The 15,969-nt window shown below is 43.3% G+C and overlaps 1 protein-coding gene across 1 annotated transcript in view; it reads left to right on the top strand.

The window, feature by feature from the left end:
* DNAH8 (dynein axonemal heavy chain 8) overlaps window positions 1-15,969 on the top strand; it is a 1,267,128-nt gene that overhangs the window by 988,146 nt on the left and 263,013 nt on the right. The window contains 3 exon segments of the mRNA XM_030199255.1: window positions 3,983-4,113; window positions 8,005-8,158; window positions 14,020-14,184. Coding sequence (XP_030055115.1) covers window positions 3,983-4,113; window positions 8,005-8,158; window positions 14,020-14,184 — 450 coding nt within the window.

A 15,969-nucleotide genomic window follows, 5' to 3' on the forward strand; every position in this document is an offset into this window, starting at 1 on the left:
ATGTTATTGCATTACAAACTTGCATGGGTGAAACTTCAGAAAACATACCATGCTATAACACTCCAAGTACTTAGCTGATCATTATCCAACATTTTTGTTTCTAATCTTTTCTCCCCCCTCCCCCTCCCTCAGAATTCCCTCCCCTTCCTGTTCCCCCTGTTTTTCGTTCCAGTACAGTTTCTGACAATTAAACATGCTGTATAACTGCAACATACCCATCATACATCAACTAATATCCAATTCTTCTTATATGAACACTTTAATAATATTAACATCAGAGCAATTTTAATACCACTCCCTCTCCCCCCCTCACAATAAACTCGATCACCCAGCAGTGACGTCTGTTACATTAATTCTCACCTCGTTCATCCCTATCATACTCCTTCCATGCACACTGACTAACCTAAAACATTCAAGACTTGACTCCGCGCCCGTGGGGATATTTTGTGTAAGTAAGCCCCCCAAACGTTTATGAACCGCTGCCGCCTCTTCGGTGTGCTGCGGGCATCCTGCATGTCCCATAACATAAGCTTGTGTAGCCTGTTCCTCCAATACCAATACAAGGGGCCCTTATCTACTGTCCAATGATTGAAAATGCACTTTTTCCCCAAAATACAGAGTTTACTAAGAAAAATCTTTTCTTCTAGAGATCCTTTATTCCATGTCGTCACAGAGCTCAATATCACCCGCTCAAAGGACAGATCCACCTGATATCCAAGAACCCAGCTTAGAAACCAGAAGAGAGCTGACCAGAACCCCTGTATCTTTCTGCTTTGCCCCACACCATGGAGAAACGATGCATTTGCTACTGCACATTTGGGACACTCACTTGTTTCCACCACTCCCGCATACCATGCTTGCTTAACTGAGAAATACGCCCTGTGTATAGTTCTAAAAGTCCACTCTCTTTACCTATCTGCCCAAACCTACACTTCCTTCCTTACCTAATATTCTCTATACCTACTCGCCTAAACCCTTTCTTCTCTTCCTTACTTAATTAAATTTTAAATCACTAATTGTAGCTGATACCCTGGAATGACAATGTAATAACAGAACTCTGTAAGCCACATTGAGCCTGCAAATAGGTGGGAAAATGTGGGATACAAATGCAATAAATAAATACATAAAGTGGTATTCCTGCAGTTCGGCACTATGTACCACCCTTACACCTCCCTGGAGCGCTGCTAATATCTTCCCTTCTGCTATTCTTCTTCCCACCTCCTGGCTCCATCTTTCAGCGACCGTCTTAACATCTCTTTTGGGTCGTTTCCCTTCCAGTGCCTTGTGAAACCATGACACCGAAATTTGTCCTGCTGCATCCCCAGCCAAAAATTCCCTAATATCCCTCCCAAATTCTGGTAATAAGCTTGTGGTGGGGAGCCCATGTATGTAGTGTGAAAGTTGATGGTAGGCTAGTTTCGCTAACAATCCCCCAGCGTAATGCCTCTCAAACTCCGAATAAGTCATAACTGTCCCATTCCTCTGTATAAAATTCTCCAAAAGTGTCACGCCCTGTTTCCCCAGGTCTCGAAAGATTTTATTTTCACTCCGGGTGAAAAGTCCACATTACCCGTAATGGGCAACAATACACTATTCTCTGAGCTATGCCCCCAAAGCTGCGCCACATCTCGCCACAAATATCGTAGAGGCTGCAAGAGAGGGCTATGTTTAACTTGTTGCGGGAGATTGCTGAATTTTGCGTGCAATAGATAATTGAGGTGCCAGGGGCTAAAATACGTGCTTTCTAGGTGTATGTCTGTGTATGTGGTCGTGCCCAGGACCCAGTCTCTTAAATGCCGTAAGAGGCATGCTTGATTATATGCTCGCATGTCAGGAATCCCCAGCCCCCCACTCACCTGGGTCCTGCTAAGATACTCCCATTTGAGTTTTGATTTCCCCCCCCCCCCCCCCCCCGCCCAACAAAATCAGGCTACCTGTCTCTGATGCGCTTTCAGATCTTTTTTCCATAGCCGTATTGGCAATACTTGTAATGTGTATAACCACTTTGGGAACACCAACATACGGTTCAAATTAATCCGGCCCAAAAGTGATAACGGCAAGGAGATCCACTTGGCCAACTGCGCCTTCGTGTCTCGCAGTAACTGAGGGAAATTAAAGGCATATATTTGTGCCGGATCTAATGTTAATTGGATGCCCAAGTATCTGAATGACCCAGTCGCCCAACGTAATGGAAACTGTTCCCAGTCCGCCCTCCTGATCTCTTGACTCGCCAGGGCCTCTGATTTCATAAGATTTAAGTGAAACCCAGAAAAGTCACCGTATTCCCTTATGCTTTCCATAAGGTGTCCCAGAGAAAACTTGGGGTTTGTTATTAACACCAGCAGATCATCTGCGAATGCTGCTATTTTAAATTCCTTATCTTAGATATGCGCTCCCTGTGAAGCCATCAGTTAAACAGTTAAATAAATGTTTCAGTTACTTTTAATCCTCTGAGTGTCATTTGGTTCCTGAGTGGATGAGCTGACAGGACCTCGGCCTAAGTAAGTGACTGCTAGCCTCTCAAGCGACTGCTAGCCTCTCAAGCCCCCTCTAACCCGAGATAGCAGGACCGGGTTACAACTGCATTGTGCAAGACACAGCAGCACAGTCAGAAACCAGGATATCATGAATAGTGACTTCTTCTATGGCTGTTATTATATCCTTACTACTACTACTACTTGACATTTCTAAAGCGCTACTAGGGTTACGCAGCGCTGTACAATTTAACATAGAAGGACAGACCCTGCTCAAAGGAGCTTACAATCTAAAGGACAAATGTACAGTCAGTCAAATAGGGGCAGTCTAGATTTCCTGAAAGGTATAAAGGTTAGGTGCTGAAAGCAACATTGAAGAGGTGGGCTTTGAGCAAGGATTTGAAGATGGGTAGGGAGGGGGCTTGGCGTAAGGGCTCAGGAAGTTGATTCCAAGCATAGGGTGAGGCGAGGCAGAATGAGCGGAGCCTTCAAGCACATAAGGCAGTCCAATTGGGAGTAATTATTATTATTTGTTACATTTGTATCCCACATTTTCCCACCTATTTGCAGGCTCAATGTGGCTTACATTGTACCGTAGAGGCGTTCGCCATCTCCAGTATAGAAACAAATACAAAGAGTTGTGGTCGAATAAGGTTCATGTTTTATAGACACATTGGGGAATCGGAGAGAGGAAGCATTGGCAGAGTCTAATCTAGCTTTTAAGTTATGTGGTTGGCACATTGATGTTCTGTCCAGGAGAGGAAGCTGTTTCTTAAATCCTAAACATGATGTAATTTCTGATGTTGATCTTTTATGACATAGACATTTATAATGAGGCTGATTTTCATTTTGAAAATGAGCCTCTTAGTCTCCTTCTGAAATGGGAAATAAAGGACTATGAACTTGCCACACACTTGTCCTTCCCAAGACACATCCTAGACCACATCCCCTTGCCTTCTGTACTAGAATTTGATACATGCATACCTCTGTTTTGTAAAATGGGGACTTAAACATTTATGCAAGATAAATGTTTAAATCCCAGTTTATGCACATATCAAATATAAATAGGGCTTATAAAATGAGGGCCTAAATCAGGCATGAATATTGTTTAAAAATACCAACTTGGAAGCCCAGATCAGATGCATTGACAATATCAAAAATGTGGAAGCAAGGCCAAATGTCAACCAACATGTTTTTTCTTTATTGAAGTTTTCAAATTGACAAGTACAAATCAAGAGAAAAGAGACATTCAGCTCAAACAAGCCAGTAATCAACTAAAGGGGGATTGTAAAATGTCTGAAAATTGGCCAAAATATCATAAAATGATTTCAAAATGAACTACATTTCCATGCATACCACTACTGTCAAAAGCAAGCGTGTTCTGAATGAACACTAATTTGTGAAAAGAATATCTGAAGCAGGTTCAGAAGAAACTTTTACTTCAAGATGTCCATTCTTTAATAAACAAAATATATTCCTTGTTTTTTTGTTTGTTATTTGTAATCTAGATTTCACGAATAATCCGAACAGCATGTGGAAATGCTCTTTTAGTAGGAGTCGGTGGCTCAGGAAAGCAAAGTCTTTCAAGACTGGCCTCCTTCATTGCTGGATACAAAATATTTCAAATCACTTTAACCAAGTAAGGAATATGTTAAATATAACACCATGATGCACAGTTGTTTTCTTTCTCTACATTGTACCCTTTAGTTAATGTTTCATAGAAAGCAAGTATAAAGAACCCATTATAGAAAGGGGTCAAATGATACATAAGTAATGCCATACTGGGAAAAGACCAAGGGTCCATCGAGCCCAGCATCCTGTCCACTACAGCGGCCAATCCAAAAATTCCATCTTGTCCAATCTTATTAAAAAAAAAGGGGGGGGGGGGAGACGATATTCAAAATGATTTAAAGCGGACAGGAGAGGCTCCCGCCCGCTTAAATTGTTCAGGGCTGCCCAACCGCCAATATCCAGCAGCTCTTAACTGGGCAGTGTTGCTGAATATCAACTCTGACTGGCCAACAGAAAAGTGGGTATGTCAGGGGCAGTACAGGAAACAATGTTGGGGTGAAGCTGGCAGTTATGTAGGTGCTGACAATATTCAGTGCTGGCACTCACATAGCTAAGCGGAAGAACTTAGGACAGCCCCAAAGCTGTCCAAAATTCAGATGCTTAGCTGTGCTAGTCCTAGCTGAATAAAAAGAAAACTCAAGAGGCCTTCTGATTCTCCCCCCCCCCCCCCCCCCCCCACAGACCTGATCCCCCCTCAAATCCTGGGACTCTGAACCCCCTCCCTTTATAACACTATCCTGATAAAACCCTTCCCCACCTACAACTATGCAAATCCCCCACCTCCCACGTGCAGGCTTGCCCCCCTCCAAGCCTACCTGCAATCCCTGATGGTCAAGTGGGGGTGGTGGGAGTGAAACCCACTTGCTCCTGCCCCTAGTGGTTGCCTTTTCAAAATGGCTGCCGCGATCTCTAGTGGCAGCCTTGTGGTACTTCTATATCTATATCTGTATCTATATCTATATATGTCTATATATCTATATCTGTCTTTCCAAAGTTCATGTTACGCCCATGGCACGTCTACATATGAAATCAGCTCAATGGACCCTTTCCCGGTGGTTTCAAGCTGCGGGGGATCTAGAGGATGTAAACCAACTGTCCACCGACTTTCAGAATTCTCTTCTGTGGTGGACGATTCGATCCAATTTGACCATGGGACGACCATTCCAAATTCCTCAGCCACGAAAAGTGCTGACGACGGATGCATCTCTCCTAGGGTGGGGAGCTCATATAGATGGGCTCCACAATCAGGGAGCCTGGAACGCTCTAAAGGCTTTCAGAGATTGACTGTTCAACCAAGTCATCTTAATTCAGACAGACAATCAGGTTGCCATGTATTACACCAACAAGCGGGGGGGGGGGGGGGGGGGGGGGGGGGGGCACCGGTTCTCACCCTCTGTGTCAGGAAGCCGTCCAAATGTGACTTTGGGCTCACCGTCGCGGCATGTTTCTGCAAGTCACTTATCTGTCAGGCGTAAACAACAGTCTGGCCGACAGACTGAGCAGGATTATGCAAGCTCACGAGTGGTCTCTAAACATTGGCATAGTCCGCAAGATCTTCCGAGCGTGGGGCACCCCCTCGGTGGATCTTTTTGCCACTCAGATCAATCATAGGGTCCCTCAGTTTTGTTCCAGGCTTCAGGCCCACAACAGATTAGCGTCAGATTCCTTTCTCCTACATTGGGGGACAGGCCTTCTGTATGTGAATCCTCCCATATCTCTAGTAGGGAAGACTTTGCTGAAACTCAAGCAAGACTGCGGAACCATGATCCTGATTGCACCCTTCTGGCCGTGTCAGATTTGTTTCCCTCTTCTTCTGGAGTTGTCCTCCGAAGAACCATGGAGATTGGAGTGTTTTCCAACCCTCATCACTCAGAACGAGGGGTCGCTTCTACATCCCGATCTCCAGTCTCTGGCTCTCATGGCCTGGATGTTGAGAGCTTAGAATTTGCCTCCTTGGGTCTTTCAGAGGGTGTCTCCCGAGTCTTGCTTACTTCCAGGAAAGATTCCACGAAGAGGTGTTATTCTTTCAAATGGAGGAGGTTTGCCATCTGGTGTGACAGCAAGGCCTGAGATCCTCTTTCTTGTCCTACACAGACCCTGCTTGAATACCTTCTACACTTGTCAGAGTCTGGTCTCAAGACCAACTCCGTAAGAGTTCACCTTAATGCAATTAGTGCTTATCATCGCCGTGTAGAAGGTAGGCCTATCTCTGGACAGCCTTTAGTTGTTCGCTTCATGAGAGGTTTGCTTTTGTCAAAGCCCCCTGTCAAACCTCCGCCAGTGTCATGGGATCTCAACGTTGTTCTCACCCAGCTGATGAAGCCTCCTTTTGAGCCAATTAATTCTTGCCATCTGAAGTACTTGACCTGGAAGGTTGTTTTCTTGGTGGCTGTTACTTCAGCTTGTAGAGTCAGTGAGCTTCAGGCCTTGGTAGTGCATGCACCTTATATCAAATTTCATCACAACAGAGTAGTGCTCTGCATGCACCCTAAGATCCTTCTGAAGGTGGTGTCGGAGTTCCATCTAAACCAGTCAATTGTCTTGCCAACATTCTTTCCCAATCCTCATACCCACCCTGGTGAAAGCAGTTTGCACACTTTGGACTGCAAGAGAGCATTGGCCTTTTATGTGGAGCGGATGAAGCCCTTTAGACAGTCCACCCAGTTGTTTGTTTCTTTTGATCCCAACAGGAGGGGAGTCGCCATCGGAAAACGCACAATGTCAAATTGGCTAGCAGATTGCATTTGCTTCACTTACGCCCAAGCTGGGCTGACTTTGGAGGGCCAAGTCACGGCTCACAATGTTAGAGCCATAGCTGCATCAGTGGCTCACTTAAAGCCAGTCTCCATTGAGAAGAATTGCAAGTCTGCAACGTGGTCATCAGTCCAAACAGTCACATCTCACTACTGCCTCCAGCAGGATACCCGATGTGACGGTTTGGGCAGTCGGTGCTACAGAATTCTGTTCGGGGTTTAGAATCCAACTCCACCCCTCTAGGCCCATTTTGATTCTTTCCAGGCTGCACTCTCAGTTAGTTAATTTTGGTTTTAGGTCAGTCTATGTTATGTCCTCGCCATTGCGAGGCCCAATTGACCAATGTTCATTGTTTTGAGTGAGCCTGGGTGCTAGGGATACCCCACACGTGAGAACAAGCAGCCTGCTTGTCCTCGAAGAAAGCGAAGATACATATCTGTAGCAGGTATTCTCCGAGGACAGCAGGCTGTTCTCTCAAGCCCGCCACCTTCTTTTTGGAGTTGTTGTTCTTGTATTTGCCTTTTGATTTAACTCAGCGGGAACGCTCACACGCCGGGTGGGAAGATGGCCGCGCATGTGCGGTGCGTGCTGCTCGCGCGTCAGAAGACTCCAAAAAGATTTTTTTCAGATTTTGCTTGCAAAATAGCATCCGATTCCTGGGCCGACGCGGACGTCAACCCACACGTGAGAACAATCAGCCTGCTGTTCTCGGAAAATACCTGCTACAGCTATGTATCTTCGCTTTCTGGAACCATGGAAGCCACCTTGAGCCTACAAATATGGTGGGAAAATATGGGATAGAAATGTTACAAATAAAATAAATAAAATAAAAATATATATAACAAACCATTTCAGTATAACTATTGATGAATAATCTTTGCAAAAACTTTAATGATCAATTGATTTGAACATTATTTTTATATATCAACTGTAGCCCACATTAATAACTACACCGCTAAAAATGGCATTAGCTGTTGTATTGACTGACTGTACATTTGTCCTTTAGATTGTAAGCTCCTTGAGCAGGGACTGTCCTTCTCTGTTAAACTGTACAGCGCTGCGTAACCCTAGTAGCGCTTTAGAAATGTTAAGTAGTAGTAGTAGTTGTTGTATTCCTTAGTTGTTTCTGCACATTTTATGTGATTCCCTAAAGAAAAGTGTGATTACATGAAAATGATTAGTCATGGTTTTTTCTCTTTTCCAGGTCTTATAACATAAGTAATCTAACTGATGACCTGAAGGTGCTATATAGAGTAGCTGGAGCCGAAGGAAAAGGAATCACTTTTGTTTTCACAGATAATGAGATCAAAGATGAATCATTTTTGGAATATCTTAATAATGTCTTATCTTCAGGAGAGGTATGGCATCAAACATATCAAATTAGTTATAACAAGTAAAGTAGTCTTGTAACTATAGTAGTTTTTTTGAGTATGCAGAAATAATTATCAATAAAGGTTCTAATACCTTTTTATTCGACAAACTAGTGCAGCAAGATGTCAAATGAACCCACACCCCACGCCAGCACTCTGATCCACCTTGCTCTTGCAGCTGTCTTCCTTCACTTCTTCAGCACAAAGGATTGAGGCAGTGCACTGTTGTGGGAACCCTGATTCTGGAGCTAATCCCCCAATGGCATTCTGCTCTTAAGACCCTACTCTCTCTGTGATCTTCAACAAATCACTTTGGGCCTCTTTTGCTAAACCGCACTAGCGATTCCCATATGGCAAATGCAAGGCAACTCAATTAAATGGGCTGCAGCTCATTTACTGAGCCAGGAATCACTAGCTTGGTTTAGTAAAAGAGGCCCTTTATTTATTTTATTTAATTTTCCACTTTTGTTAAAACAATTACCAAGTGACATTTCCCATTGGTTAATTAATTTCATTAATACAACTTTATTAAGTCCACTACTCGCAAGTAAATCTCTCTTCTTGATATCTTATATATTTCGAGGAAAAGACTTCAGATACTCGGTTCACACTGTTGCTAATATTAGCAGTTCAGTGGACCGCATCGCTCAGCGTATACTTTGAAATATTTCTTTTCATTAGGTACATATGCTGGCGAGTATCGTCACCAATCAAAAAAACCTCAATTTTCAAACTTTATCAATCTACTTAGGTCATATTTTATAATGTAAGTAAACTCGTACTTAGCTGCTGTATGCTCTGAAACTAATGGGTACGCCCGACAGCGAGCTCCTGTTTCGCAGTTGCTTCCTTAGGAGCTGAACCCAAAGTCTTCTACAGCAATCTGTAAGCAAATACATAACGTGTAGTATCTTGAGAGATTAAAGTTCTCATGGATTGATTCTACATATGTTATTACTCCTATCTTTGTGTCGCCGTTGGCTTTTATGTTTAGCACATTTCCAAATGGCGGTGGCGTTTTAAACCTGACGTTCTATTTGTCGGCCAATCAGGGTACATAAGTAATTTAAAGGGAACTGCCTCCTCTACATAGGTATTTAACTCATCTGTCTTTACATAGAATGGTATTGCTGTTGTGAAAAAAAACATTAAAAAATCATTTAAAAACTTTCCATTCTACCCGGTTGTTTAACCCGTTAGGTATTAAAGATTTTAATCTATAAATCCAACGTTGTTCCTTTTGCACTCAAACTTATGCGTTCTTTCTATACTGTGTGCCACCACTGGTGCTTCTACACGAGAATGTTTCAAATTATATTTATGATCGCTAAGTCTATTTTTGAGGGATCGTGATGTTTTTCCTACATATATCATTGGACAAGTGCACATCAAGATATACACTACATGTGTAGTTTCACAGTCAGTATCAAATTTAAGATGGTATGGCAGTTCCCTTTAAATTACCCCTTCCTATATTTCTAGCCATTTTTTCTTCTGCTTGCGCTTTCGCCAGACGTATCTCTCTCGTGGCTTCTTTCAGTTTCCTCTGGTATTCCTCTCTGTGTTCGGCTTCTTGAGTTTTTGTGTATTTCAGGAACGCCAACTCTTTAGCCTTTATTTTCAGGTATATTAGTGAAAGGAGGAAGACAAAAAAGGGAATTGTGAGACTGAAAGATGCTGCGAACCGCTATGTAGATAATGATGAAGAAAAAGCAAATTTGCTAAATAGATACTTTTATTCTGTTTTCACAGAAGAAAATTCTGGAGAAGGACCGCGATGGACTGGCAAAAGTGCAAATGAAAATGGAGTAGATATAGCACCGCTCATGGAAGAGAATGTGCATAAACAACTTGAAAAGCTAAAGGTGGACAAAGCCGTGGGACCGGACGGGATCCACCCCAGGATATTAAAGGAGCTCAGAGAGGTTCTGGCGGGTCCTCTTAAAGATTTGTTTAATAAATCATTGGAAACGGGAGAGGTTCCGTGGGATTGGAGAACGGCGGATGTGGTCCCTCTTCACAAAAGTGATAGGGAAGACACTAGAAACTACAGGCCAGTAAGCCTCACTTCAATTATTGGAAAAGTAATGGAAGCGATGCTGAAGGAAAGAATAGTGAATTTCCTGGAAGCCAATAAGTTGCAAGATCCGAGACAACATGGTTTTACCAAAGGGAAATCGTGCCAAATGAATCTCATTGAATTCTTTGATTGGGTGACAGGAGAATTGAATCATGGATGTGCTATAGACATAATTTACCTAGATTTCAGCAAAGCTTTTGACACGGTTCCCCACAGGAGACTCTTGAATAAACTGGACGGGCTGAAGATAGGACCCGAAGTGGTGAACTGGATTAGGAACTGGTTGACGGACAGACGCCAGAGGGTGGTGGTGAATGGAATTCGCTCGGAGAAGCTAGAAGAATGGTCTAAGGTTTGGCAATTAAAATTCAATGTGAAGAAATGCAAAGTGATGCACTTAGGGAGTAGAAATCCACGGGAGACCTATGTGTTAGGTAGTGAAAGTTTGATAGCTACCGAAGGGGAGAGGGATCTTGGGGTGATAGTATCTGAGGATCTGAATGCGACGTAACAGTGTGACAAGACGGTGGCTGCAAGTAGAAGGTTGCTAGGCTTTATAGAGAGGGGAGTGACCAGCAGAAGAAAAGAGGTTTTAATGCCCCTGTATAAGTCGTTGGTGAGGCCCCACCTGGAGTATTGTGTTCAGTTCTGGAGGCTGTATCTTGCTAAGGATGTAAAAAGAATTGAAGCTATGCAAAGAAAAGCTACGAGAATGGTATGGGATTTGCGTTACAAGACATATGAGGAGAGACTTGCTGACCTGAACATGTATACCCTGGAGGAAAGGAGAAACAGGGGTGATATGATACAGATGTTCAAATATTTGAAAGGTATTAATCCGCAAATGAACCTTTTCCGGAGATGGGAAGGAGGTAGAACTAGAGGGCATGAAATGAGATTGAAGGGGGGCAGACTCAAGAAAAATGTCAGGAAGTATTTTTTCACAGAGAGAGTGGTGGATGCTTGGAATGCCCTCCCGTGGGAGGTGGTGGAGAGGAAAACGGTAACGGAATTCAAACATGCGTGGAATAAACATAAAGGAATCCTTTTCCGAGGGAATGGATCCTCAGAAGCTTAGCTGAGATTGGGTGGCATAGCCGGTGGTGGGAGGCGGGGCTGGTGGTTGGGAGGTGGGGATAGTGCTGGGCAGACTTATACGGTCTGTGCCAGAGCCAATGGTGGGAAGTGGGGCTGGTGGTTGGGAGGCAGGGATAGTGCTGGGCAGACTTATATGGTCTGTGCCCTGAAAATGACAGATACAAATCAAGGTAAGGTATACACAAAAAGTAGCACATATGAGTTTATCTTGTTGGGCAGACTGGATGGACCATGCAGGTCTTTTTCTGCCGTCATCTACTATGTTATATTGGTATAAAAGGATGTGCATAGTTTTAGGTGCTGGGATATCAACTAAGCATACTCTATACACTGTGCCTAAATCTAGGTGCCGCTTATGGACTACACTTAGTTGGAAATGTTTTCCATGTGGATTTTTTTAGGTGCCATATATAGAATCTGGTCTTTAATGTCTGATTCCAAAACTAGTATTTCTTTTTTAGTCTTTTCATTGATTCCTGCAGTGCAGTTAATATTACATATCTCATGGTCGCTTTCAGGCTTATTTTCGAAAGAGAAGGGCGCCCATCTCCCGACACAAATCGGGAGATGTGCGTCCTTCTCTCAGGGTCGCCCAATTCGGCATAATCGAAAGCTGATTTTGGGCGTCCTCAACTGCTTCCCGTTGCGGGGACGACCAAAGTTCACTGGGGCGTGTCGGCACCGTGGCGAAGGCAGGACTGGGGTGTGATTAGGAGATGGGCGTTCTCGGCCGATAATGGAAAAAAGAAGGGCGTCCCTGACGAGCAATTGGCTGACTTTACTTGGTCCATTTTTTCTTGCGACCAAGCTGTGAAAAGGTGCCCGAACTGACCAGATGACCACCAGAGGGAATCGAGGATGACCTCCCCTTACTCCCCCAGTGGTCACCAACCCCCTCCCACCCTAAAAAAAAACTTTTAAAATTTGTTTTGCCAGCCTCTATGCCAGCCTGAAATGTCATACCCAGCTCCATGACAGCAGTATGCAGGTCCCTGGAGCAGTTTTAGTGGGTTCAGTGTACTTCAGCCAGGTGGACCCAGGCCCATCCCCCCCTACCTGTTACACTTGTGGTGGTAAATGTGAGCCCTCCAAAACCCACCCGAAACCCACTGTACCCACATGTAGGTGCCCCCCTTCACCCCTTAGGGCTATGGTAGTGGTGAACAGTTGTGGGGAATGGGGTTCGGGGGGCTCAGCACCCAAGGTAAGGGAGCTATGCACCCGGGAGCAATTTGTGAAGTCCACTGCAGTGCCCCTTAGGGTGCCCGGTTGGTGTCCTGGCATGTCAGGGGGACCACCAGTGCACTACGAATTCTGGTTCCTCCCATGACCAAAGGGCTTGGATTTGGTCGTTTTTGAGATGGGCGTCCTCGGTTTCCATTGTGGCCGAAAACCGGGGACGACCATCTTTAAGGTCGACCATCTCAACATTTAGGTCAACCATCTGTAAGGTCGACCTAAATGTTGAAATTTGGGCATCCCCGACCGTATTATCGAAATGAAAGACGGACGCCCATTTGTTTCGATAATACGGGTTTCCATGCCCCTTTGCCGGGACGTCCTTAGAGATGGTCTTCCCCGTTCGATTATGCCCCTCCACGTATGCGTCCCACCAGGAACTAGAAGAGTAATCTGCCATGGGATTGTGTGTAAAATATTCTTCTGTTTTAGTTCTTAGTAATGCAACAATTTGTTCATCCCCCAGTAAGGATGGATTGAATCTCCAGTTTCTTTGTGGAGGAGGTAGAGTTAAACTATTGAAAGATATGGTCTGGCTAAAAATATCGGAGTGATTTACTAGAGGCATAAGTTGTTTAGAGGTTAGGAAAAAGTTGATCCTAGAGTAGCTTTTGTGTGGAGGAGAAAAGAAGGTGTAATCCCTTTCTGTTGGTTTGAGTAGTCTCCAAGGGTCTATTAGGACTAGAGATTTTTTTAGAATTGTAATGGTGGAACTTGCTTTGGTGGTTTGATAAGGGGAGTTAGATTTCCTATCTGTTTTTGGATCCCCTAAAATTACAGGTGCAGAACCTAGGGAAGCTATTGCAGCTGTTACATCATGAAGAGGATCATCTGAGTTGGGAGCATAAATATTGAAGATGTTGATGAGGTGATTATTAATAAATAAGGACAGTCCTACCCATCTTCCACAGTTGTCTGATATCTGTTGTGTTATGGTGTATTGTATAGTTTTATGGATGCCCCATTTTTTTTCTGGGAAAAAGCGGAGGAGGCTAAAGGGGTGTATTTGGTATTCTTAAGTCATTGGGTATCAGAAACCAATAAGTGGGGCTCCTGTAAAAATGCTGAATCAGCATTTAAACATGTAAGATCTCCTTTATCTTACACGTGTAAGATAAAGGAGGAGTTTTTTATGTTTATGTGGTTAGGCCCCTTAATGTTAAGCGAAATTACCCGCATAAAGGTTTATGCAATACTAGTCTGAATGTGATGTAGTGGTTGTTTACTGAAAAACTTGATGTTGGAAGGGTGCAGGAGAAACAAATCATTTGACCCATCTCTGAGTAAGTGTCATCAGAAAGCAAGTCTTACAGCTAAGGAATGTCATGAAGTGATACTCCAGAGGTCACATTTCACTTGTCTTCCTAAGAAAAAATGAATTATTTAGTTCCGTAGCTATAATCATGAATTAACAAGTTTGTTTCCTTTATAGATCTCTAATTTATTTGCTCGTGATGAGTTGGATGAGATCACACAAGGACTGATAGCAGTAATGAAAAAAGAAATGCCTCGTCACCCTCCAACATATGATAATCTTTATGAATATTTTATATCACGGGCCAGGAAGAACCTGCATGTTGTGCTCTGCTTTTCCCCTGTGAGTCTTCTTCCAAAATTATTAATTCTATAGTACAATATAAAAGAGAACTGACAATAGAGCTCAGTGGATAAATAGGGGAAAGTCAGGTTCCACTTCCTCTCTTCCATTGTCTGTGTGACTTAGAACAAGTCATTGAACTGAAACTTAGACAACATTCTCTTGCTGGCTGAGTTATATTTTTTCTATGAACTTACAGATGATGTAAAAATTAAAAAGCTTATACTTCTTGACCTGGCTTGCCTTCCTCTCAACTGAGTTTCAACCTCAGTCAGAATCTATCATTTATTATGAGAGAGAGAGAGACAAAATCAAGGTGTCAGAAATCTTCATTTTTACTAATTGCATTCCCTATGAAAAGCAAGGCTACAAGTCCCAGCATGCACTGAGGTAAGCTGAAAACTGGATCAACCCTGTCCTGCAAATCTGAATCCAGTTGGCAGCCTTACACATCTGAGAATCAAACCTTATCACCCCCATTGCAGCACACAGCAGGGCCATATGACTATCAGGCCAGCCTAGAGATTATGAGGTCAATAATGAAGCTCTGTGGGGATTGTGTAGACCTATGAGATTTTCATTGAACGTGAGGACCAGCAGGGGAACATGAGAAGTTTTGTACTCGTATACTTTGCACTTACCTTGAAATACCTACAAAATATGGAATTAGACACAGCTAGTGTGGCAGCCAAGGTGTTGAAAACAAACATATATTCAGCTCTGTATATCCATACACACTGCTGACAGCCACTAGCTACAAAGATAGCAGTATTATTCAGCCTCTATCCATTTAGCTATGTGGCTTAATTTAGGACAGCCTTTGTGCTGAATAACACTGGTTGTCCACTGAGTTAGGAATAATGCCCAGGCTCTGCCCTTGCTCCACCCTGGCACTAACATGCTGGGGCAATCTGTGAGAATTTTGAGTGGCAATATCCATGTAAGTGACCTTTCAGTAAATTTTCAGTGGTATTATACAGATAGTGCCACTGAAAATTCACTGAGAGAGCACTTACACATTTACTCTCGGATTCTACAAATGGCGCCCAGATTTGCGCTCCCAAATCTGTGTGCGCAACCAAGATGCACATACAGATGAATTGCTTAAAGAGTTCAATGACATTAATTGGGTGCTAACAACCAGTTATTGATGTTAATTGGCACTCATTAATATTTGTATGTGCATCTGGCTGTGCGCCATTCTATAAGGCAGTGCACCTAACGTGTGTATCTCAAAAGGGGGTGTGGCCATGGGAGGAGCATGGGTGTGTCAGGGGCATTCCAAAAATTTTGCACTTGTAATTACAGAATACTGGGTCAGTGTAGCTAACTTGGGCACCCAAAGTTAGGTGCGAGATCTGCGCTGGAGCCATTTGTAGAATAGTACTTAGCATTGATTTTTTTTTTTCTGGCACCTAATTTTGAGCGCCATTTATAGAACCTGGCCCTTAGCAGCTGCAACTAAATTTATAAGTGTTTTTGCATGTCTGGTCCAGAGATTTCAAAATGAAATCTACATGTGTACTTTCATTTCACCAGCTTCAGAGATGCCAAAGGTGGACCATCTAAAGAGAGAGAGAGAGGAGATGCTGGATAGAAAGGAGAAAGAGCATGATTAAAAGGCCAAAGAAAGACTTTTTTCAGAAATTGTGTCTGACATATACAAAGATGTATGTGTTGTATTGCTTTGCAAATGAAAAATGCAGCATAAAATATTTACCTTTGTTTAGTGCTTCTAAAAGAGGAGTGGAGGCAATATGAGGAACTATCAAAGGAATTTACCAA

Source organism: Microcaecilia unicolor, chromosome 3 (genome assembly GCF_901765095.1).
Source record: "Microcaecilia unicolor chromosome 3, aMicUni1.1, whole genome shotgun sequence".
NCBI classification, from domain to species: Eukaryota; Metazoa; Chordata; class Amphibia; order Gymnophiona; family Siphonopidae; genus Microcaecilia; species Microcaecilia unicolor.